Genomic DNA, 27157 nt, shown 5'->3' with positions numbered 1-27157 from the left:
AACTAAAACTTTTAGGTAAACCAACAACAAAATCAAATGTGATCTGTATCGAATGTTTTGTGACAATTATTTAAGGATAAACAAAAAAAAAATTAAGCAAACAAAATTTTGAAGAAAAAAAAAACTAACATAAATGTTAACATTCCAAAGAAATAAAAGGAAACTAATAGCTTACATTATAAACAAAAGTCAAAGAGCAAAAAGAAGAAAAACCTATATATAAAATATGTTATAATTAGCAAATATATATATAAATAAAAAACAAATATATTTAAAAGAAATTTGAGAAAAAAATAAATGTATTCGATTTTCACATAGAGAGGAGTGACTAAACTAAATTCCAATTTAAATCAAAAGTGATTTCAAGTGATTTTAATATTAAAAAAATTATAAATGACCACCTTCTTTCTACATTAACTGAAAATGTTAAATAAATTCCAAAAATGATGTTATTATCATTTTTAAAAAAGCAGAATGGCAAAAAGGTTGCACTAAATATCACGAAATGAAATGAAGGATTTTTAAAGAAAAACGTCAAGTAAATTGGCTAAGAAATTTCGGAACTAAAAGGGTAAGGAGTCCCCACCACGGATGTCACAGTTCGTAGAATTCTACAAAAAAGGTAATTTTTTTTAAAATAAAATTTTGACAAAATTTCCTATAGAAATAAAATTTTGACAAAATTTTCTATAGAAATAAAATTTTGACAAAATTTTCTATTGAAATAAAATTTTGACAAAATTTTCTATTTAAATAAAATGTTAACAAAATTTCTAATAAAAAATAAAATTTTGACAAAATTTTCTATAGAAATAAAATGTTGACAAAATTTTCTCTCGTAATAAAATTTTAACAAAATTTGCTATAGAAATAAAATTTTAACAAAATTTCCCACAGAAATAAAATTTTGACGAAATTTCTAATAAAATTTTGACTATAGAAATATAATTTTGTTAAAATTTTCTAAAGAAACTTGTTGATAAATTTTCTCAAGAAAAATTTCGACAAAATTTTCCGTCGAAATAAAATTTTGACTAAATTTTCTATACAAATAGAATTTTGACAAAATTTTGTATAGAAATAAAGTTTTGACAAAATTTCCTATAGAAATAAAATTTTGCTAAAATTTTCTATAGAAATCAAAATTTTGACAAAATTTTCTATAGAAATAAAATGTTGACAAATTTTTCTATAGAAATAAAATTTTGATAAAATTTTCTATAGATATAAAATTTTGCAAAAATTTTCTACAGAAATAAAATTTGACAAAATGTTATACAGAAATAAAATTTTTACAAAATTTTCTATATAGAAATAAAATTTTGACAAAATTTTCTATGGAAATAAAATTTTGACAAAATTTTCTATAGAAATATAGAAAAAAAATAGAAAATGATTGACAAAATGTCCTATAGAAGTAAAATTTAGACGTAATTTTCTATAGAACTAAAATTTTGTCAAAATTTCCTACAGAAATAAAATTTTCACAAAATTTCCTATAGAAATAAAATGTTTACAAAATTTTCTCTCGTAATAAAATTTAGACAAAATTTTCTATTGCAATAAAATTTTGACAAAATTTTCTATAGCAATAAAATTTTGACAAAATTTCTAATCAAAATAAAATTTTGACAAAATTTTCTATAAAAATAAAATTTTGACAAAATTTCTTATAGGAATACAATTTTTACAAAATTTCCTATAGAAATAAAATGTTGACAAAATTTTCTTTCGTAATAAAATTTTGACAAAATTTCCCACAGAAATAACATTTTGTCGATTTTTCTAATAAAATTTTGACTATAGAAATAAAATTTTGATAAAATTTTCTAAAGAAAAATTTTGATAAAATTTTTCCAAGCAAAATTTTGACAAAATTTTCTGTCGAAATAAAATTTTGATAAAATTTTCTATAGAAATAAAATTTTGACAAAATTTTCTGTAGATATAAAATTTTGACAAAATTTTTTATAGAAATAAAATTTTGAAAAATTTTCTATAAAAATAAAATTTGGCAACATTTTCTATAGAAATAAAATTTTAACAAAATTTCCTATAGAAATAAAATTTTGATAAAACTTTCTATAGGAATAAAATTTTGACAAAATTTTCTAAAGAAATAACATTTTGACAAAATTTTCTATAGAAATAAAATTTTGACAAAATTTCTAATCGAAATAAAATTTTGACAAAATATTCTATAGAAATAAAATTTTGACAAAATTTTCTATAGAAATAAAATTTTTAACAAATTTCCTATAGAAATAAAATTTTGACAAAATTTTCTATAGAAATAAAATTTTGACAAAATTTCTAATCAAAATAAAATTTTGACAAAATTTTCTATAGAAATAAAATTTTTACAAGATTTCCTATAGAAATAAAATTTTGAAAAAATTCATATAGAAATAAAATTTTTAACAAATTTCCTATAGAAATAAATGTTTGACAAAATGTCCTATAGAAATAAAATTTTGACAAAATGTCCTATAGAAATAAAATGTTTGACAAAATTTCCTATAGAAATAAAATTTTGTCAAAATTTCCTATAGAAATAAAATTTTTAACAAATTTCCTATAGAAATAAAATTTTTAACAAATTTCCTATAGAAATAAAATTTTGAAAAAATTTTCTGTAGAAATAAAATTTTGACAAAATTTTCTATAGAAATAAAATGTTGACAAATTTTCTAATCAAAATAAAATTTTGACAAAATTTTCTATAGAAATAAAATTTTTACAAAATTTCCTATAGAAATAAAATTTTGACAAAATTTTATATAAAATAAAATTTTTATAAAATTTTCTAAAAAAACATTTTGATAAAATTTTCTCAATAAAAATTTGGACAAAATTTTCTATAGAAATAAAATTTTGACAACATTTTGTATAGAAATAAAATTTTGACAAAATTTTCTATAGAAATAAAATTTTGACAAAATTTCTAATCAAAATAAAATTTTGACAAAATTTTCTATAGAAATAAAATTTTGACAAAATTTCCTCTAGAAATAAAAGTTGACAAAATTTTCTCTCGTAATAAAATGTTGACAAAATTTTCTATAGAAATAAAATTTTAACAAAATTTCCTATAGAAATAAGATTTTGACAAAATTTCCCACAGAAATAAAATTTCGACGAAATTTCTAATAAAATCTTTACTATAGAAATAAAATTTTGATAAAATTTTCTAAAGAAACATTTTGATAAAATTTTCTCAAGAAAAATTTCGACAAAATTTTCTGTCGAAATAAAATTTTGACAAAATTTTCTATAGAAATAAAATTTTGACAAAATTTTCTATAGAAATAAAAATTTGACATAGTATTCGGCAGAATTAAAATTTTGACAAAATTTTTTTCTAGAAATAAAATTTTTAACAAAATTCTCGATAGTAATAAAATTTTTAACTAAATTTTCTATAGAAATAAAATTTTGCAAAAATTGTGTATAGAAATAAAATTTTGTAAAAACTTTCTATAGAAATAAAATTTTGACAAAACCTTCTATAGAAAAAAACGTTGCAAAAATTTTCTATAGAAATAAAATTTTGTAAAAACTAGAAATAAAATGTTGACAAAATTGTCTCTCGAAATAAAATTTCTAGACTCCTGTAGAAAAAATTGTGGAAATCGTATACGAAAAAATTTAGGGAGTTTTTTAATGTAAACAAAATGATATTGAGGAAACAAACAAAAAATTATATCATATCAATTAGTATATATACATAAATAAACATATACACATATATATACATGCATATACACATACTAAATAATACAAAAAAATATAAACTTAAAAACACAAAAAAATGAAAGCAAAAAAACTGTAACCGTCGGTGTAACTAAAAAAGCAAGCAATTGCCAAATTTTTTTAGAGAGATGTCTTAGAAAAAATAAATAATATAAAAAGATGAAAAACATAATTGTTATTCCGCATGCAACAACAATGGCAAATTGTCCAAAAAGAAACTTAAAAAAGGAAGGAAATATCCCAGATACTTATACACCAATAACAACTCACACATATGCAAAGCGAATGTAAAAAACAAAAATTTAAAGCAATTTTACTTACATCCATATAACAAAGCAACACATGACAATAAAACAAAACAACAAACGAAAAGGCAAGCCAGGCCTTGGAATTATTCCAAGGCCTCCCCAAAAAATATGGTTCATTGTTTTATGTACTAACTGAGAATAAATGAAACAAAAACAAACCCAAAGTCGAAACCAATAACCAACCTCATTAAGGGACATGGTCTAAATGGATTTAAATTATTCTACCCCACACACAAACATAAAAAACGAAACCCAACGTAACCCGGCCAAGATATTTTTTTGAGTTATTTATTATAAAAAAATAAATAAATATACAGAAATGAAAAAGGTATATCATACTCCCTCCCTATTCAGACTAGATAACCAAACTGCATGTATATGAGTTTGATATCAATTGATATGAATATGAAAAAAAATCAGTAAAATCCCTGCAGACATTACAAATTGTTATATACTGAGTATTTAGTACAAAACAAAAACATAAATACATTTACACCCATTGATGGATCATTATCCTCTGCATTCATAAAATATTATATTTCATAAAACCTGAACAATGAAAACACTTAAACACACTAACTATCTGTTGTTTAAATTGCAGAGGAATTTAAAGATGAAAATAAAAATTAATTAATTTTTATTGTGTTAATAAATTTAAATTCAGTGATAAATATCCTACAGCAATATGCTAACTACACAAGCTCTTATAGATACTCAGAGAATTTTGTCTGTTAAAAAAATAGTTTGCTGTGTACGAACATTACTTCGACTGGAAACGTATAGCAAATGCTTTATACATAAATACGCTCAAAAAATTTCGCTAGGTACATTTCAAAATTTTATTTCTATAAAAAAATTTGTCAAAATTAATTTTTATAGGAAATTTTGTCAAAATTTAATTTTTATTAAAAATTTTTACAAAATTTTATTTCTATAGAAAATTTTGTCAAAATTTTATATCTATAAAAAATTTAGTCAAAATTTTATAGAAAATTTTGCCAACATTTTATTTATGAAAATTTTTTTTATAGAAATAAAATTTTGACCAAATTTTCTATAGAAATAAAATTTTGACAAAATGTCCTATAGATATAAAACTTTGACAAAATCTCCTATAGATATAAAATTTTGACAAAATGTCCTATAGAAATAAAATTTTGACAAAATTTCCTATAGAAATAAAATTTTGACAAAATTTTCTATAGAAATAAAATTTTGACAAAATTTTCTATAGAAATAAAATTTTGACAAAATTTTCTATAGAAATAAAATTTTGACAAAATTTTCTATAGAAATAAAATTTTGACAAAATTTTCTACAGAAATAAAATTTTGACAAAATTTTCTATAGAAATAAAATTTGGACAAAATTTTCTATAGAAATAAAATTTTGACAAAATTTTCTATAGAAATAAAATGTTGACAAAATCTCCTATAGATATAAAATTTTGTAGGTCGAAAACCTTAGTTGTTAGTACCTTCATTTTTTTGTATTTATTTTCATAATTTATTATGATTTTAAATAAAGTAATAATAATAATAATATAAAATTTTGACAAAATTTTCTATAGAAATAAAATTTTGACAAAATTTTCTATAGAAATAAAATTTTGACAAAATTTTCTATAGAAATAAAATTTTGACACAATTTTCTATAGAAGTAAAATTTTGACAAAATTTTCTATAGAAATAAAATTTTGACAAAATTTTCTATAGAAATAAAATTTTGACAAAATCTCCTATAGATATAAAATTTTGACAAAATTTTCTATAGAAATAATATTTTGACAAAATTTTCTATAGAAATAATATTTTGACAAAATTTTCTATAGAATTAAAATTCTGACAAAATCTCCTATAGATGTAAAATTTTGACAAAATTTTCTAAAGAAAAATTTCGACAAAATTTTCTATAGAAATAAATTTTGTCAAAATTTTATATCTATAAAAAATGTTGTCAAAATTATATTTCTATAGAAATTTTTTGTCAACATTTTATTTCTATAGGAAATTTTGTCAAAATTTTATTTCTATATGACATTTTGTTAAAATTTTATATCTATAGCAGATTTTGTCAACATTTTATTTCTATAGCAGATTTTGTCAACATTTTATTTCTATAGAAAATGTTGTCAAAATTTTATTTCTATAGAAAATTTTGTCAAAATTTTATTTCTATAGAAAATTTTGTCAAAATTTTATTTCTATAGAAAATTTTGTCAAAATTTTATTTCTATAGAAAATTTTGTCAAAATATTATTTCTATAAAAATTTTTTTCATAAATAAAATGTTGGAAAAATTTTCTATAAAATTTTGACTACGTTTTTTATAGATATAAAATTTTGACAAAATTTTCTATAGAAATAAAATTTTGACATAATTTTCTATAAAAATTAAATTTTGACAAAATTTCCCATACAAATTAATTTTGACAATTTTTTTTATAGAAATAAAATTTTGAAATGTACCTAGCGAAATTTGTTTGAGCCAATATACGTATAAAGCATTTGCACATTTTTATTTCTATAGAAAATTTTTGCAAAATTTTATAGAAAAAATAATTTTGACAAATTATTTTATAGAAACAAAATTAGAAATAGAAATAAATTATTTCAAATTTTATTTTTATAGAAAATTTTGGCAAAATTTTATTTCTATAAAAAATTTTTGCAAAATTTTATCTCTAAAGAAAATTTCATCATTCTCAAAATTTTATTGCTATAGAAAATTTTGTCAATATTTTATTTATATAGGAAATTTTGTCAAAATTTTATTTCTATAGAAGATTTTATCAAAAAAAATTATAGAAAATGTTTGCAAAGTTTTTAAAATCTTATTTCTATAGAAAATTTTTGCAAAATTTATTTCTGTAGAAATTTTTTGCAAAATTTTGTAAAAACTTTATTTCTATAAAAAAAAAATTGTAAAAATTTTATTTCTATAGAAAATATTTGCAAAATTTTATTTCTATAGAAAATATTTGCAAAATTTTATTTCTATAGAAAATATTTACAAAATTTTATTTCTATAGAAAATTTTGTCAAAATTTTATTTCTATAGAAAATTTTTGGGAAATTTTTTTCTATAGAAAATTTTATTTCTATAGAAAATTTTTGCGATATTATTTCTATAGAAGTTTTCAAAATTTTTCCTATTTGAGCACACAGTGGCTGCTTAACTATTTTTGGTTATCAACAGACATTTCTCTCTGAGTAGTTCCCCCATACATACATACACACGTTATCTCTCACACACCCAACCAACACTCTTAATACTATTGAAATTGTTAATGCTTTAAATGTGTGCTTTCAAATGAGAAAATAAAAAAAACATCTGTTAAATGAAATAAATCCAAACAAAATGGAATCATTTTAATATATCTGTTAAAATCGTAAAAACCAACAAAAAATAAACAATATAAATGAATATGCTCAATGATAATTAAATGATAATATTGTTATAAACATAATTGAATGGACAACAAAGAAATCCACAATGTTCAAAATCCTTAAAAGTTGTTAATAATAAATGTCTATGTATTATACAAAATATAATATACACAACACACACTAATGAAAAAACAAAAACAAATAAATAAATGAAGCTAAAACCAAAACCATAGGATTAGAAGCAGTTTTATTATAGGTGGATCTGGATCTGGACGTACAGTAACAAACATAAGTATTGCCACAACAAACAATTTTGATAATAAACCCATGTTAAAAAATTAATTTAAAACTTATTTTAATTTGAATTGTAATTGCATTAAGCATCGTTCTTATTATAGATTTTTTTCTTTTGTTCTTTAATATTTAAATTATAAAAAATTAACATTTTTTGATATACCAAAGAATTGGCACAGGTAATTCTAAATTAGTTTTAGGTGTTATGTTAGATAGGTATTCCTTTTTGTCGTCTAGGTATCTGTATCTCCATTTTTCCATCAACGTATCTGTATCTCCATTTTTCCATCAACGCAATTTTTAACTACGATTTGTTTGGTATAGCAAGCTTTCCTTCTATCCAAATTGACAAAATTTATAGAAATAAAATTTTGCAAAAATTTTCTATAGAAATGCAATTTTGCAAAAATTTTCTATAGAAATGAAATTTTGCAAAAATTTTATATAGAAATGAAATTTTGCAAAAATTTTCTATAGAAATGAAATTTTGCAAAAATTTTCTATAGAAATTAAATTTTGCAAAAAATTTTCTATAGAAATGAAATTTTGCAAAAATTTTCTATAGAAATGGAATTTTGACAATATTTTCTATAGAAAGGAAATTTTGACAAAATTTCCTATAGAAATGAAATTTTGCAAAAATTTTCTATAGCAATGAAATTTTGCAAAAATTTTCTATAGAAATGAAATTTTGCAAACATTTTCTATAGAAATGAAATTTTAACAAAATTTTCTATAGAAATGAAATTTTGCAAAAATTTTCTAAGAAATAAAATTTTGCAAAAATTTTCTATAGAAATGCAATTTTGCAAAAATTTTCTATAGAAATGAAATTTTGCAAAAATTTTATATAGAAATGAAATTTTGCAAAAATTGTCTATAGAAATGAAATTTTGACAAAATTTCCTACAGAAATGACATTTTGACAAAATCTCCCATATAAATGAAATTTTGACAAAATTCCCTATAGAAATGAAATTTTGACAGAATTTCCTATAGAAATGAAATTTTGACAATATTTCCCATAGAAATGAAATTTTGACAAAATTTCCTATAGAAATGAAATTTTGACACAATTTCCTATAGAAATGAAATTTTGACAAAATTTCCTATAGAAATGAAATTTTGACACAATTTCCTATAGAAAGGAAATTTTGACAAAATTTCCTATAGAAATGAAATTTTGACAAAATTTCCTATAGAAATGAAATTTTGACAAAATTTCCTATAGAAATGGAATTTTGATAAAATTTCCTCTAGAAATGAAATTTTGACAAAATTTCCTCTAGAAATGAAATTTTGACAAAATTTCCTATAGAAATGAAATTTTGACAAAATTTCCGATAGAAATGGAATTTTGACAAAATTTTCCATATAAATGAAATTCTGACAAAATTTTCCATATAAATGAAATTTTGACAAAATTTCCTATAGAAATGACATTTTGACAAAATTTCCTATAGAAATGACATTTTGACAAAATTTCCTATAGAAATGAAATTTTGACAAAATTTCCTATAGAAATTAAATTTTGACAAAATTTCCTATAGAAATGAAATTTTGACAAAATTTCCTATAGAAATGAAATTTTGACAAAATTTCCCATATAAATGAAATTTTGACAAAAATTTCCCATAGAAAAGAAATTTTGACAAAATTTCCTATAGAAATGAAATTTTGACACAATTTCCTATAGAAATGAAATTTTGACAAAATTTCCTATAGAAATGAAATTTTGACAAAATTTCCTATAGAAATGAAATGTTGACAAAATTTCCTATAGAAATGAAATTTTGACAAAATTTCCTATAGAAATTAAATTTTGACAAAATTTCCCATATAAATGAAATTTTGACAAAATTTCCCATAGAAATGAAATTTTGACAAAATTTCCTATAGAAATGAAATTTTGACAAAAATTTCCTATAGAAATGAAATTTTGACAAAATTTCCTATAAAAATGAAATTTTGACAAAATTTCCTATAGAAATGAAATTTTGACAAAATTTCCTATGGAAATAACATTTTGACAAAATTTCATATAGAAATAAAATTTTGACAAAAAATATTCTATACAAATGAAATTTTGACAATTTTTCTATAGAAATTAAATTTTGACAAAATTTTCTATAGAAATGAAATTTTGACAAAATTTCCTCTAGAAATGAAATTTTGACAAAATTTCCTGTAGAAATGAAATTTTGACAAAATTCCCTTAGAAATGAAATTTTGACAAAATTTCCTTAGAAGTGAAATTTTGACAAAATTTCCTATTGAAATAAAATTTTGTCAAAATTAAGGTAGACATAATATTTTGACAAAATTTTCTATAGAAATATAATTTTTCAAATATTTTCGATTGAAATAAAATTTTGACAAAATATTCTATAGAAATAAAATTTTGAAAAATTTTCTATAGAAATTAAATTTTGAAAAATTTTCTATAGAAATAAAATTTTGAAAAATTTTCTTTCTCCAAATTTGGGTAGATTATTGTTGGCGCGAGTGGCAAGCAGCCCCAGATCATCATGTTTGACAGTTGGTGTTAAGTTTTTCTTAACACCATTTGTCGACTAAATAACAATGGTGGAAAAATATGTTTGTCATTTAGACGAAATTTTGGACGAAATTTTTATTCACTAATATTTCAATAAAACCAAGAAATATATATTTACATAAATACTTTTTTTATTGGTAAAATAATACGAATGTATCTGGGATCATACAAAGAAAAAAAAAACTATCATGTATACAAATATTAAACAATATATTCGCCTATAATACTGAGATTATATCGAATGATTTCTTATGAAAATATAAACTGGGATTGTAAAAAAAAATGACACGGGCACTAACAACGAATGTTGAACAACCACAATTTCTATTTGAATTTTGATATTAAAATAATACTTTTTAAACAATAAACGACAAGCTTGGTTACGAAAAGAAAAAAACAAAAAATAATACAAATTTATTTTACTAGATATTGGAGTGTTACGATTCAAGACGAATATGATATTTGTAATATCATGGGATAATAATAAACCCACTCTTGAATCTTTGCATCGTTGTCTAGAACGGATAATTATTTCGTGAATGAGAGCTGCAAAGCTCTTTAACGATTACGAAAACTAAATCTATATATGATGATTATCTCAATTAAATGTAACAATGTAACGAATCGACGATCGTCAAATTATTGCGGTGGTCCCCAGGCTCTTAACAATGTCAACGCCTTGTTGAAATAAGCGCACCATTCTTCACGTTCCTCCTTTGTGTCAGCTGATAAAAGATAACGCACTGTTGTCGTGCGACCATTCGGAACAATTACCAAAGATTCTTGATCCGTTTCTCTAGCTGGTCGTTGACATTCCAAGAGCATAGTATTCAAACGAGCGCATATATCTCGAGGAGCCGTACAGACTTTTTGTGATGAACATGTGTATAAATCAATGGAACCCATTGGAGTCTTTTTCTTTTCATCATCTGGATATTTCCAGTAATTTAACATGGTTCCATTCAAATGACACCATCGCCGATGCCATGCCCCAAACCCAGATATGTCCTCGAACATTGTAAGGAATCCTTTGTATTCCACCGATACAGAAAGTTCACAATTGACTTTCATGTGAACCACTCCCTCCAATGGGCTTACACCCAATACCTGGGTTAGAGTCCATGTTGTCCTTTGAATTTCCCGCAAAGAGAAAATGGCAAAACCATATTGTACCAAGGCGGGTGTGCGTACCACATGTGGACCAGCTGGACTCTGGACGGGAGGCATAACGAGCCGATTATCAGAACCTTTCTTTTTGGGCGTTTTCACACCGCATTTCTTGTTCAGATTTATATGATATTTCACCTCATGGGGAAGGACTTCTCTTTGAGCTGTCATGCCATATATTTCTAAGGTAACTTTAAAATCGGCATAAACATTGTTAAGTTGCATCACGTCGGGAAATTTGACAGCCAGCAGACCAGGCAAGGTGGGAACTGTTTTTGTGGCCAAAACATGTTCATTATATTTCAAAAGGCAAACGAGATGATGCCCCGAAATGGTATCGGCTGCCAATTTTCGAATATAATCCTGTCTTAGAGGCACAGTGATTTCTTTTACAGTTAAACGGCCCTTTTCACGTGGGGCTCCCAAGGGACGTACTGATTTTTCCACACGTAAACGTTGTACTTCATCTAGGCAAGCTTGGCGGCGATGTGCTAAAAATAAAGACAAAGTATGATGAGTAAATAAACACAAAAAATCCAAAAAAAAAAATTACCATATGAAATACTTACTTGCTACTAGCAAATGCCTTTCGCCTTCCACTGATTCTGTGGATCCGGAAAATTCTATGGTTGCTGCACACAAATTCAAAGCTTGACTGGTTTGAGCTATAACCTGTTGTTGTTTGCAAACTTCTTCCAATAACTTTTTAATTTTTTCCTGCACCAAATGTGCATCATTTTGTTCTGAATCGGATTGTGAGTCCTCGTCTGACTCTTCAGGCTCATGAATGAAATGCACTTGTTCTCCAACACCTTTGTTCTCAAGTTTCTCCATGGCTGAACGTAAAACTTGCTGTTCGCGGCATATTTTACGTATGGGTGTAGAATTGGCACTCTGTGGAGAAAGTAAAATGTTTGTGGAAATAATGTAAAAATTATATTACAGAAATTTATTAGTAGCTCAGACAAAAACCATACATGTACTAAAGGGTGTTATGAGGAAAGAAACATAGCTTTATATAGGTGTAGCAGCATGGACACAAAACTTCGCCATGAACCAAAAACATAATTTTGAAATAGGCTAGAATTCATAGCCCATTCAAAGACAAATTTTCAAATAAGTGTGAGTGTATTTCTCCAAGTTTTGCATATTACTAACAAAATTAAAATAAAAATATGATTCCTAGTTCTATAATAAATTCATTGTTAACTTTAATTGTTAACCAAAGCATACAGGAGCTAATATGCGAGTAAAGAGACGTATTTTGGCCACCATAGGGCTACTAAACATTTAGGGCTGTCATTCGGGATCGATTTTTATAAATCCCTGGATTCGGATTTCAAAATATAGAATCCCGGGATTTTCCGGGATTTTTTCGGGATCCTGAAATTTTCGGGATTCTTTAAATATTTTATGTAATAACAATCCACAGCGCCAAAAAATTGTTGTACATTAAACCAATTTAGTTTAATTAAATGTTATAAAAAAAAATCAAAATAAAAAAACATAAGAGTTAATTAAAAGCCAATTACAAATACTATCATACTTAACGAACACTTAGTCCAACTGAACAATGTAAAGAAAAGAAAAACAGAAAATTATGACAAAAATAAATTAAACCCCAAATTCATATCGCTATCTTACTCAGCAAAACATTTTAACGATTTTGATTAGATTAGGAATATATTCGTACACTTGCATTAATCCTTTTATATTTCATTGTTTTAAGTAACTTCTTAAAAATATCAAGGCATCCAAATTATTATCAGATCAGATCTTGCCATACTGTCGACGGACCTTTTATCATGTAGCCCAATTCCATTTCACATGAACTCATTCTTAAAAGGAGGACCTTTTATCGTTTAGTTCGATTTTTTGATGAAATTGTGCTTTTTATAGTATACCTCATGTATAATAAATTCTTACTCAAAATGTACCATAAATTTTTATTAATTCAATTTGCCACCAATTAAACAAATTGGAATTATTTTCCGGTATCCCGAAAAATCCCGGTATTAAAAATAAAAAATTCCGCGATTCGGCATTAATCCCGTCCCGAAAATCCCGGGATTCATCACGGGTGACAGCCCTATAAACATTCAAAATTATGACGAGAGGAGCATTACTGCAGCTTCGCTTTACAATGTTAGGTTAGGTTAGGTGGCAGCCCGATGTATCAGGCTCACTTAGACTATTCAGTCCATTGTGATACCACATTGGTGAACTTCTCTCTTATCACTGAGTGCTGCCCGATTCCATGTTAAGCTCAATGACAAGGGACCTCCTTTTTATAGCCGAGTCGGAACGGCGTTCCACATTGCAGTGAAACCACTTGGAGAAGCTTTGAAACCCTCAGAAACGTCACCAGCACTACTGAGGAGGGATAATCCACCGCTGAAAAACTTTTTGGTGTTCGATGTTGATATAAACCCTACGGGATATATGTTGTTGATATAAACCGGTACCGGACTAATCTCTGATGTGTATGGACCAGTCCCTATTCTGGGTTAAAGTATGGAAGGGACTGAACTTGGGTTTGTCATAGGCGGGGTAAATTTACACTCTGGGAATTATTCCAAACGACATGTCCTGGGACAACTTAGTAGGACTGCCCCATAGGTCCTCATGACCCAGTCTGGAACAATTTCTTAGAAACATGTTTCATTTTGAGCATCCGGAATCGCAAAAGAAAAAAATGGAATATGTTGAATAAGAGATAATTGTGTAGATCCAATAAGATTTTAATATAAAGATAACACTGGATGCTGTGATATGGCCTTTAGTAGAAATTTGCACCTAATTATCGTAGGGAAGCTACTAGCTAGCTACTAACTAAAAGAAAGATATACACGTGGGGAACGTTGAGGATGAGACTCATAAATTTAAGAGAAAATTGAAATTCGATACCACCATTAGAGATACTGGGAGCCACCATGGTGTAATGGTTAACATGCTGGCCTTGCATACATAGGGTTGTGGGTTCTACCCCAAATTCGACCGAACATCAAAAAGTTTTTCAACAATGGATTATGCCCTCTCAGTAATGCTGGTGACATTTCTGAGTGTTTTCTAAGCTTCTTTCTAAGTGGCTTCACAGCAATGTTGAACTACGTTCAGAATCTACTATAAAAAGTAGGTCCCTTGTCATTGAGCTAAACCTAGAATCGGGCAACACACAGTAATAAGAGAGTAGTTCTCCACTGTGGTATCACAATGGACTGACTAGTCTAAGTGAACCTGAAATATCGGGCTGTCACTATACCTAACCTACGATTCCTACAAAATCTGATTTCTTAAAAACCGTATTGAAAATGCCTTTAGTGAAAATTTCAACCTCAATTTCAAAATATCTACGAGTTATAGTAGACAAGAAAACAGACTTTACGAAGAAAGGAAAGCTATATGAGGTACTAGGGCATTTGGTAGATAGATTCCCGCTTGGAACTTTGGGCATGAGAAGATTGTGGCGATTTCGTCCACTTCTGCCAATAGAAGCATTGTTGAGACTAATGCAGAATTTTTACTCTATTTAGTGTAATCCAAAGTATACCGCTTATAGTCGAACAGTGGTACAAACTTGATGAAGGAACCGTCGAATTGGACTCTAGTTGGTGAACGCAGCGAAGATTGTCACATTTACCGAAAAGATAACGGCCACTGTTTTCTGGTAACACGATCGAACTATTGGGCCGACTGGCAACTGCTTTGCCCCTGGTTGTTAAGACAAAGAGATCTTTACCGTAATTCATATTTTCCTCTCCACTTTCAGCTTGACCGAATTGGACTAGGAACAACTATCCTATTTACCTCATTATCCAGGCATATTCCCGGCCGACCTCTTTTTGATTCTATGTAATTCGATGGGCATAAAAATCAGTTATATGAAGAGGATAAAAGGCGGATTAAAAATTAAGCATTGACAGCATATTCAAGATCTTGTATTGGCAGGCCTCCGAATAAAAGTATGCAACAAACCTTGAAGCAGTATTTCAAAAAATCGAATGAATAATAATTCTGCACGAAACTGTGGACCTGAGTAAGCTGTAACGATTTTGCCGACTTCAGACAATTGTAGCAAATTTTGAGACTAATGCAGATTTTCGATACTATTTTATGTAATCAAAGGAAATTTCTACGCCGTTTCGTTACACTGGAACTGTCGAAACATTGGACTCTACCAAGCATACGTGCTCCGAAGAAGGCGAAGATTATCACATTGACTGAAAAGATAACGGTTACCGTTGTTTGGTTGTTGTTGTTGTAACAGTTTTTAATGTAGTTTCATCCATTATGTTCTATGCTTGTGTAGTTCAACTAGTAGCCAGATCAAGGAACTCTGCGACAAGGATGGGGTGTGTCCAGAGTGATCTGGTGGTGAGAAGGGTAGGCTTAGCTGGGCAAGCGAAAAGGTGACGAGTGTCATGTGGCCCTTGATTACAGATGGAACACACGTCAGCTACGCTGCTATCAATCACTGATAAGTAGGAATTGAGGCGGCTGCACTTGCCTGATCTTAGTTGGACCAAAACTACCCGCGGTCCACCGTGGGTCTCTCTCCTCCGGTCTCTCTCCTCCGGTGCTATGGGCGGCGGTCCGACTCCGAGAACAGGATTAACCTTGTAGCTTCTCACCGCTTCAGCTACAGTATCCTCATGAATCCTGTTCAGACCTGTCTGGTATGCTGCCTGATCTACAGGCTCTCTTTTATAACGCTGGATCTCGTGCTCTAGAAGGTGAAGATCAACCCTTACATTCCTGGGTGGAGGTTGTCTTTTCACAAGATGGTGATTTGGATGACAACTACGATAGCAACCCAAGAGGTACTGCTTTGACAACATGTAATTGTGTCTACGCACTGGGATGATCTTGGTCTCCGCATAAAGGTGATCCAGGTGTGTACTGCGGAGACATCCTGTTGCAGTTCTAAGGGCAGCGTTCTGACAGGTCTGTATGTTATTCCACTGCGTGTCGCTCGTTTGAGGTATCCACACTGGCGCTGCATAGTTTACCACTGACCGGCCAATTGCCGTATATGCAGGGCTGTGGAGTCGGAGTCAGAGAATGAAGCCGACCCATTTTTGTCGGCGGCGGCGGACACTAAATTTTTGCCTCCGGCGGCGGCGGCTTGACGGCTGAGCCGATATAAATTTGTTCACTCGGCGGCGGACAATTATCCATTATAAAATCAATTTGAAGTTAATCGAATGATAATGAGATTAGTTGTACAACCTATCTTACAAACAAAATTTTTGCTAAATTATTAAATTTTTGCTAAATTATTATAGCAGATTAAATATGATTGGTTGTGTTCAAAATTTTGGAAAAAATACGACAATTTAATAAAAATTTTTCTGATTTAAATCGATATTTTTGATTACTTGGCGGCTAAATTTGAGTCGAGATGAGTCGACATATTCGGCGGCGGCGTCGACTGGCAAAAAATGGTCGGCGGCGACTGAAATCGGCGGCGCGACTCGGCGGCTTCATTCTCTGGTCGGAGTCTGAAGATTTTGCTGGAGTCGGAGTCGGAGTCATAGAAATTTTGCTCGACTCCGACTCCGGCGAAACAAAATTTGAAAAACACTTCATATCTTTCTAACTAAAGAAATATTTCGACAAATTATATTCCATTAGGGTTTTCAATCGAACAACGAAAAACGAAGTACTCGATTTCAGGCCATTCAAGGTGTATTTATACGGGTGAAATTTCACGGTGATGTAAAAATTAGGTTTGACTAGAATATGGGCTAAATTGGTCAATTGCATTGTCCATTTTTAACATGTAAAAATATCGATTTTTGACCCTATATATACTCTTGATAAAGGTACAATTTTAAGGCAATATAACATTAGAACCTAAATTTCTAAATTTTTGGCATTCGAAAATAAGTCATAGCGGACAATTTTGTGATATAGCAACACATTTAAACTCAACTTCCGATTTTTTAAAGAAATTTTTCCCATTCTAAAATTTTCATAAGATTTATCAGAAATTTTAAATTTAGAGTTACTTGAGATTCGTAAACAAATGCGGAATTTTCACGTCGGCCCAGATTAATTACTTGAGAAATATACACCAGATGTCTTTGGAATTAAACCACTGCCGGTCTTTTGGGAGAAAGTTTGTTTCATCAAGTCCACTCGAAATTTTTTACATTAAATTAAAGGCTTGTAATGTCCATAACTGATAGACCATTTATAAATCGATGTTTCACCATTTTATTTCTATAGAAACAATATTCGTAACTGTCCAGCTATTCCTGTCATATGTTGTATGGTAGTTGTTATTTAAAATTCCGCCCGTCCTAATTTTTGGCAGTTTATGTTTGTTTTATATACACATTACATTTTTTAACATCTAAACATTTTATCTGATTAGTTCGATATTTTGATTTTATTATTATTTTTCTTGTTTATGTAAATTTATTTTTTATAAAATGCCTATATAGACCAATACCAGGATTTTACTTCTAAAATTTCTGGAAGCCTAATTATTTTTTGAAATTTTGTGTTTTTATAAATACATATTCTGGAGATTGTTGTTATCTACTCATATTTTGATGTGGTCTCTATATAGTCTTGTGCCGTATTTTAATTTATTGGCCTGAAATTAAAATGTAGAGTTCTTTACATCCCTAAAATACTGAGGTTTGTCGTCGAGTCATATCAACATTTAAAATTAGAGTTCTTTTGGACATATACACACATATGGCAAAATAGAATACTTATATCGGTCAATTTTTGGAACCTTAAAAATACAATTGGAATACTGTTAAAATGAGATTTAGGTACACCACCTGGAGTCGACTCCGGAGTCGGAGTCGAGGCTAATAAGAAATGCTGTAGTCGGAGTCGGAGCCGGAGTCGAGCAAAATTGACTCGACTCCACAGCCCTGCATATATGTAGTCAACAAGGTTTCTTTGTCCGCACCCCAAGTGCTGCCGGCGGAGCTTCTCACAAATTGCAGTGGCATGAGCGGACGACTTAAAAAGGCTGTCGAATGTGACCCCGAGAATCTTGGGGTAATTTGTGGTCGGAATTACTTCGCCGTCGACTCTGATATTTCGTTTTCTGGTAACAATGTCGGCAGCATTGAAGTAAAAACAGCTCCGCGTGACAAAGAGAAATTTTACCATAACTCACACCTCCTGCCTGTCCTCGCTCAGCTTGCATTTTGCATGCGGGGAAACAATTGAGGCGTTTTTATAAAGTTACTAGATGTTCGTTCGTTTGTTTCTTTCATATTTGTATAAATTAAATAAACGAAATTCAATTTTAATGTAGCGTTTCTTTGGTTTTTAACCCTAATTCAAAAAATACTAAAAATGTATACCAAACTTTCTTATAACGAAATTTCGAAATATTTTCGAAAAAAAAAATTTTTGATATTAAAAATTTTATAAAAATTAAAATTAAAACAGTTATCTTTACAAAATATAAGATGGAACTTGGAAGAAACTAGTATATAGATAAATTAAAGTGAAATTTTAAGCGTAAAAAGTTCAAGTTCTAGAAACACAGAAATTATATGACAAAGTTGATTGGATGTAGATTGTTTGTAATTATAAATGATGAATTCGGAATTTAATTTCTAGTGAAATAGAATGCAATAGAATATGAATTGAATCCTCATCGATTTAGAACTTTTCCAGGCCATATTAAAATAAGCTAATAAAATTTTAATTTTGTATGCGAAACAATAAACACAACAAAACCAAACATATGACAATTACAAAGCTTATGCTCCAACATATTAACCCCTTCAGTGATCTAAGAAAAGCTTATTTATTTATAACCCTACTTCATACAATGCACACAAGCTATTTTTAAATTTTGTGTTTTTATATGGAAGACTTACATTTGCTGTTTGTTGACGTCTATAAAAGCTGACAGTATGCACCAGAGTAACAACATTTTCATTTTCCTTATTTATACTCAGTTCAGATTTCACCGGATGCATGTATGAACTGCCATTACCACCAGACGAAGTGTCAGTTGCTGTAGTGGTCGTTGTCGTAGTAGTATGATGTTCCTCAGTGGTCTCTTCGCGTATGGTTTGACAATTGCTACGTCTATTCGGGGTATTAGCTTTGCGAAAACTGAAACTATTTGAAGCTGTTGTACATTTACTCTGGAAATTTAGGAAAAAAAGAAAAAAAATTAAAATATATATATTTTTTTAAATAAAAATTTGTTTTTATTTTTCACACTTACTCCCTTGGACAAACGACTATTATCACCATCATCCTCATCATCATCTTCATCTTGGGTTATATCATCGTCACCATCATCCTCTTCATTATCCTCTAAAGCTTCATCTAAATAATCATCCATACCATCCATAGATGCTTCAGAAGAATTCAAAGATGAATCTCCACCATTGGCTTCACCAAAATACTGCTTCTCCTCGGCATATCTGACTTCCTGTAATACGAACACACACACATACATACAAAGAAAGGGGGATGATTAGCCAAACAAAGAACTCATGCTGGGTTCAGGTCAACCCAACTTACCTTAATATTTGCCAATTGTTTGTCATTCTTTTGTACCACTTGCATTATTTCTCTTCCCAAGCTACCATTGCATATACCAACACTACTGTCTTCGGTTTCAGTTTCCATATAGCTGTTTTTTGAAAAAAGGAAAAGGAGAAGGGGGGATAAACAAAACAAACCAATCAGTATCTGAGGTATTAAAGCCAAGACAATACTTTCATTTACACATCAAAACCCAATGAAAGAAAACATTTATTTATCAACAAAATTCTCTTAACTAAACTTTATAAATAAATAAATAAATAAATTATGTGCTTATATATAAATTCTCTATGCTAATTTGGTATTTCAGCATTTTGTTTTTGGCCTTTAGTGAATGATTATGAAAGTTATGATGTGAGTGTATTTTAATCGAGGCATAAACAAAATAATAAACATGAATAGAACCTATCTTCGCACCTGTCTTCATTATCATCGTCCTGTTCAATATGGGCTACAACATGACTGTCACCGCCACGTAAAGGCTGCATTGATGCCTTCATTTCATCAGCTGTACTAAGCACAGACACAGTGGCCGCATTACAATAATTCATCTCATTGTCTGAACAGGATTCATTGGACTCAAGATCGGAGAGAGCGGGATATAAACGTTTAGTCCGTGCTCGTTTGGTCACATCATCATCGTCAATAGCATCTCCAGCTGGAAGAGAAAAAACGAGATATAATTATAGAAGCACAATTTTTGTATAAAATAAAATTTTTAATAAAAAAAGAGAGATTTTGGCCAATATTGATAATCATTGCATACAAATTTTTTTCTGATTCAATCACGAAATTAATTGATCCAATTAATTGTTTAATTGAAATGTCACGAAAATGATAGTAAGAATTATAATTGATATAATGATATAATATGAGGAAAACAAAAATTTTGGATTAAAAAGTTAATTGATTTCATTAACAAATTTATCAATTAATTTATTATAGTTGATTCAACTAAAAATGTAATTCATATTGATTATAAAATTCAATTAATTCTTTTAATTTAAAATGTAACTATTTTCAATCTCTTTCATAACTGACTTAAGTGTTTTTAGTTTTATTAAATAATTGATTGTTTCAAAGAAGTTTTTAATTAAAAATTACAAAAAACATCCATATTTATTTTAACTGACTTAGTCTTCCGAATTTCATTAAAAAATTTATTATATTAATTTTTAAATTTAAAATTTAAAAATTTTCAATCATTGACTTAATTGTTTCAATTAATTTTTTAAATGAAAGTTCTCAGCTTCAATCAACCTTTTAATTGGAAATATTTTGATGATATTTCTTTCTGTGTGGGCATAAAAAATACTTGATATAAAAATTAATTGATTTCATGGGCAAATTTTAATCACCCTTTTTCCTGAAGTCGCCCTCGCTTTTTATCGCTTTTCGTCTGTCGCCACTAATTGGTATTCCGTTCGTTGATATATTCTGCTATCGAAGAAAATCGGTATTCCTGGTGTCGCTTTTTGTCGCCTTTAAATTTACCAGCAAGGCGGGCATGCTAACCAACTTAGAGCCACCGTGGTGCAATGGTTAGCATGCCCGCCTTGCATACACAAGGTCGTGGGTTCGATTCCTGCTTCGACCGAAAACCAAAAAGTTTTTCAGTGGTGGAATATCCCACCTCAGTAATGCTGGTGACATTTCTGAGGGTTTCAAAGCTTCTCTAAGTGGTTTCACTGCAATGTGGAACGCCGTTCGGACTCGGCTATAAAAAGGAGGTCCCTTATCATTGAGCTTAACATGGAATCGGGCAGCACTCAGTGATAAGAGAGAAGTTCACCAATGTGGTATCACAATGGACTGAATAGTCTAAGTGAGCCTGATACGTCGGGCTGCCACCTAACCTAACCAACTTAGATAACTAATGTGTCCTTCACGAACTTTGAATGATCCTTGGCCACATAATGTCAACGTCGTTCCAATTGTATATTATTGTCCTAATGTAGAAAAATCAAATTTATAATTTATTTTGATTTTCCAAGTCAAAATTGGAATACAAACAAATAGCATTTTAAACGCAAATAATTAAAATTCAGTTTTGTATATCAGCTGATTGTTTTCTTTCACGATGATCCTTGTGCCATTGATCTCAGCGTCGTCTCCATTTTTATAGTTTTGGAAGCTTTTACTGTCCTTGAGTATATATCCACATTTTCTCCCGCGTCAAATTAAATATTTTACTTGATTTTCCGACATCGAATTGCGTCGGAAATAAAAATATTTTAAACCGAAAAAATTTTTAATTTTTTGCTAGTGATATCGGCCTTTTATTACCGAGTATTGTAATTGGTACAAAAAGTAATCGTCGTCGTCGCTGTCGCCACTTCACAGGAATAACAATTGAATGACGAGACGACTTAAAAGCGACAGACGACAAAAAGCAACGGCGAAGCGAGGGCCACTTCAGGAATACGGGTGAATATATTTTTTAATTGATTCAATAAAAATTTAATTGATGTTGATTGCAAAACTCAATAAAATGTTTAATTAAAAACGTAACTATTACTTTTTCAACTGTCTTTGTGTTTTCAGTTTGATTAAAAGTTTGGTTGTTTGAAATAATTTTTTAATTAAAGATTAAACAAATGTTCATCACCTTTTTTAATTGACTTAGTCTTCCGAGTTTGATTAAAATATTAATTGTATCAATAAATTTTTAAATTAAAAGTTTTAAAAGTTTCAATTATTAATTAATTTAATATTCACAGAAAAAAATCACGAAAACTTTTTTACAATTAAAATCTTAATTGATTTTTAAAAACTATTCAATTAAAAATTTAATTGGTTAACAATGTTTTTAATTGAAACAAAAATCAATCACAAACATTAAAATTATCAATTTATTAATTGATACCATCATTTCTGTGATTGAAGACATTTCAATTAAAAATTAATTGAATCAATTATTTTCGTGATTGAAGACAAACAAAATTTTTTTTTGTGTGTGTTTCTATCTTGATTAAAAGGGCAATTGTATCAATTAATTTATTAATTGAAAAAATTTTCAACTTCAATCAACTTTTTATTAATTGGAAATATTTTGGTGATATTTTTTCTGTATGAGATTGAAAGGCTTTGTATTACTAATTGTTAAATAAATGAAATGAAATGAAATGAAACCCTTAGGTATTAGTGGGACCAGCATACATTCAATATTGCATGAATATTTAACCATCAAAAAGTTTGTTCTCTCTGTCAATCGTTTAGGTTCGTGTCGATTGGTCGAAAGAAATGCTCCCAAAATACGTTCGCGGTGCTTCGAAACAAGTCTATGATATCGTGACATCTGATGGATCATGAATTAACGCGTATGAGCCCGAAAGCAAACGGCAGTCGACTGTATGGGTGTTTCAAGATGAGTCAAATACAACAAAAGTAGCTTACGTACTATCCCATCAAATGATCGCCTGTTTCTCGAAAAAAAACTGGATATGTCGCAATCGTACCACTAGAACAAGGCAGAGTAGTCAAGAAATCAGAAAAACCAACTGCCGAAGACGGATCACTCTTCACCACGACAATGTGAGCTCTCACACATCGGTTCAATCATTGCATTTTTGAGCACTCAAAACATCGATTTGATGGGTAATCCGACGAATAGTCCTGACTTGGTACCGAATGAATTATTTTTATTACAATATGCTTCGACAAGTGGTCCAGACGCATGCAAGATAATATATATCTTAATTGGGGGATATTTTAAAAAACAATAAAGCCATTTTCGATGTTTTTGTTTTCTAATCCCAAAATATAAGACAACCTATTAAGTCAGTTGCCCTTCGATATTAACCATATTCAAAATATTGAAGATGTAAAAAGCCGATTTTCAATAATTAAAAATAATTGCAAGTAGAAAGTCGAAAAAAAAAATAATCGCCAAAGAATTCTTGTCGAAAAAATAAAGTTTTTCTAATTCATAAGACCATTTGTTCCCACGAACGTTTTTTTTTAGCCAAATTATACAAACTAACCATCACATAAAAATGCATTTTCAACAAAAAATTAACGAAAATGTTTTAAAAAAGAAAGTTCAGAACATTTCCTTAATTGTTGAAATTTTTTTTAATTTGTGAAAATTTTCATTCGTTTCACTGTTATTCACTATTGTTTACTTTAATTTAACTTACGTGATCGTCTTTTCGTAGTTTGACTATGTCCTGAGGGTGGCAATGGAGGTGGCGGTGGTGGTGGAAGAGCATGTGGTCTTTGTAATGTCGTATTAACTTCAGCAGCCATAACTGTTGTCTTAACTTGCGAATGATGTGCTAAGCGGGAATCTTGATCCTTTGGGGATCCTTGTTGCTGCTGGGATTGTGAAAATATCTCTTTTTGTTTATTAAAACGATTGGCCAGCAATTGCATTTCTTCTTCACGTTGTTTACGTATGTCTTCTTTGATTCTATTCTCGGATGAAGTAGCACCGAATATGGCAGCTACCTTGTCACGTAGTTTATTATCGGTTTTTGTCTTAACCATAACAGGGCCATGATTTACCGAAGTACCACTAACCACAGATGTGGATGGGACTACTAATTGATGTAATAAAAGAATAAAATGGATTAAGAAACATATGGTGAAAATATGGGAAAATAATTATGGAATACTAAGATGTGGAAAATTTCCTTATATGGGCTAATCCTTGATTTAAATACAAAAGATATTCCTCGAATATTCAGGTAGTTCGTCATTTTACTTACCCTTGATATGCTCTTCCTTTTTATGGGAATCTTGTAGGATTTTACTTATCGGCGGTGCCATACCAAAAGCAGCCTTTGGTACTAGAGCCTCACCTTTGTTCTTCTCGAAAAGTTTCATACGCTCTTTTAGGCTAAGCTCAGTGGGATCTTTTTGTGGTTTCTGCTGTTGTTGGTTAGCCTGGACTTGAGCCTCAAAGACAGCTGCCCGACCTGATACCATACCAGTTTTAACAGTAGGTAGTTTCTTCTCAGTTGTTTGCTGTGTTTGCTTCTTCTCAAGGGAATTGGTGGCAAGGGCATTAAATTTAGTTGTATCCAATTTGCCCACAACACGTTTTTCTTCCTTTAGATTGTCATTGCTTCGGGAAGTGGAATCTTCCTGTTGTCCTTGATTATCGTCTTTAAAGTCATAGGAGACTTTGACAGTAGAGGATTCTCTACGCTGAAAACCCTGAGCTTCTAAGGAACTCAAAACATTGGGATCCCATTTAAGCTGTTTGGGCTTATGATCTTTTTCCTGGGCTTTAGAAGCCATCGAATCCTGAGCTTTTGGAGATTTTGGAGCAATTTTAGGTTTGGGATTTTGTATTTGTGGCGGTTGTGGAGCTTGGGATTTTGGCGATTTCGGAGTTACATGAGTTTTGGGTGATTTAGGTTTCTGTGATTCTGGTGGCTGCGGAGCTTGGTCTTTTCCATGACCTTCTGGTCTTGTACGTCTTCTACTTGGGAGATCTGGTTTTGGAGGTGGTACCACTTTTATTACTTCTGGTATCATTGTTGGTCCATGATGGGTAATATCATCTTCCCATTGGTTAATAGTACTTGCCAATGCTGCCAACTTCCCTAGCCTTTGTTTGGGTTTGCGCAATTGACCATCCAAGTCCGTGTCGTCCTTATTATCTGCATGAAAATTGGCTTCTGTTCTATGTATGGGTGATGATAGATCATCCTTTTCCGAATACAAAGCACCCAAACGTTGTAGACGATTGCGTGAAGTGTCTCGAATTTTAGCAGCACAGGGAATTTGTTCAATGGTTTGTTGTGATCCCTCAGCTGCGGCATGACCTATTGTGGCCATTTGTTTTTGATAATCTTCATCATCGGTAATTTCTTGTTCTTCGACTTGTACTTGGACCTATGATGGGAGTTGTAGGAAAATTTTCAAATTTAATGGCTAGGAATTGGGACACAAAACTCAAAAAAATGAATTTAAAGGTAAAAAAAGTATATAATTGTCTAACAATCGTATTGAATCAAGTAATGAAAAATGTTGCCATTTTTCATGTGGTGAAATTTCCAAAACTCTACCTTCATTTGGTAAATTTCTTCAGTCATTTTGATCATTACAGACAAATGGAATTCACTCCCCTATTCTTGTTTTACTGTTTTACCTTCTCTTTTCAACCACTGCATTTTATTCGTATTCTTCTTACCTCCACATTTTTATCCGTCATTATATTGATTTCAATGCCCAAATCCATATTCTCCTTATCCACGGCTGAAAATTGTCTTAAAACCTTTCTTGGAGATCCTCCTCCATTGTCACCAGATTTCGATGAAGCATTTTTCGCCATTCGTGTATCCATTTGTCCACCACTTTTTTCGATTACATGCAGCAACTTATTTACATTCCCACTACCGCTGCTTGCATGCAAGGGCAGCTGTTGTTTTTGTGGCTGTTGTTGTTGATGTGAAGCCAATGCCGTTGTTGTTGCACAAGCCCCGCTGCTGCTGCCTGTACTCATACTTGAAGCCATTGACGATGATGATGTATTTGCATCACCACAAGGAAATTTACTTGCGTCTGTACTAGAGATTCCTAAAGCGCGACTGCGTTGTTCTGCCTTTTCAAGCATTCGCTAGAATGAAGAAATTTTGTTACAGGGACTACTTTTATAAGATAAGGAGTGGGATTTAAATGCTATCATTTCGGCAGCCTTTTTTACCTGTGTAAAAGGATCCATTTTTCATTTGGTTGTTTTTGTATTGTATGCAACAAAGATTAGTTTCGCGAATTTCAGGTAATTAATTAGTTTTTCCAAGAATTTCAAATAAACGCGTATTTAGTTGATTGTCCGTTTTCCTCTATATTACTCTTATTGTCTTTTTGTTGTTTTATTTATAATTTAAACACTTTTGTTTCACAAAATCTTGTTGCCGTTCCTTCCTTTGTCGATCGTGACTAAAATGCGGTTGAAAAATTTCAAATTATTTGAGAGCTGTGGCAAAGTCAGGGATGTTTGTACATGCACAGTTGCTCGGAGAGGTTTACACAACAGAGTTGTATTGTATCAATTGTTTCAATTTGTAGTACAAATAAATGAGAGAAAAATGAAAATGTCGAATTTTTAATGGGACCTTCAAACCAAAGACAATAAACTTAAGGAAGATAGGAAATTGGCTTGCGTCATACCAAAAGCTGGGTACTATGTTCAGTTT

At 29.6% G+C, this 27157-nt stretch overlaps 1 protein-coding gene across 2 annotated transcripts; it reads right to left on the bottom strand.

Moving 5' to 3' along the window:
• Positions 1–10410: 10410 nt before the first annotated feature.
• scra (anillin, actin binding protein) lies at positions 10411–26918 on the bottom strand. Of its 2 annotated transcripts, none has more exons than XM_075309896.1 (10): positions 26665–26918; positions 26152–26577; positions 24719–25853; positions 24149–24550; positions 20427–20667; positions 19986–20097; positions 19684–19893; positions 19328–19600; positions 12038–12362; positions 10411–11959 (listed from the first exon to the last, which is right to left on the bottom strand). In XM_075309896.1, the coding sequence occupies exons 1-10, from the start codon at positions 26680–26682 to the stop codon at positions 10941–10943; spliced, it is 4161 nt and encodes a 1386-aa protein (XP_075166011.1). In that variant the 5' UTR covers positions 26683–26918; the 3' UTR covers positions 10411–10940. The 2 variants fall into 2 exon arrangements, with proteins under 2 accessions (XP_075166011.1, XP_075166012.1); XM_075309897.1 differs by having other exon boundaries at positions 24149–24547.
• Between the last annotated feature and the right edge of the window lie 239 nt (positions 26919–27157).

The sequence above is a fragment of the Haematobia irritans genome, chromosome 5 (genome assembly GCF_050003625.1).
Source record: "Haematobia irritans isolate KBUSLIRL chromosome 5, ASM5000362v1, whole genome shotgun sequence".
Classification (NCBI taxonomy): domain Eukaryota; kingdom Metazoa; phylum Arthropoda; class Insecta; order Diptera; family Muscidae; genus Haematobia; species Haematobia irritans.
The sequence above is the reverse complement of the archived record's forward strand: the minus strand, read 5'-3'. Positions and strand labels throughout refer to the sequence as shown.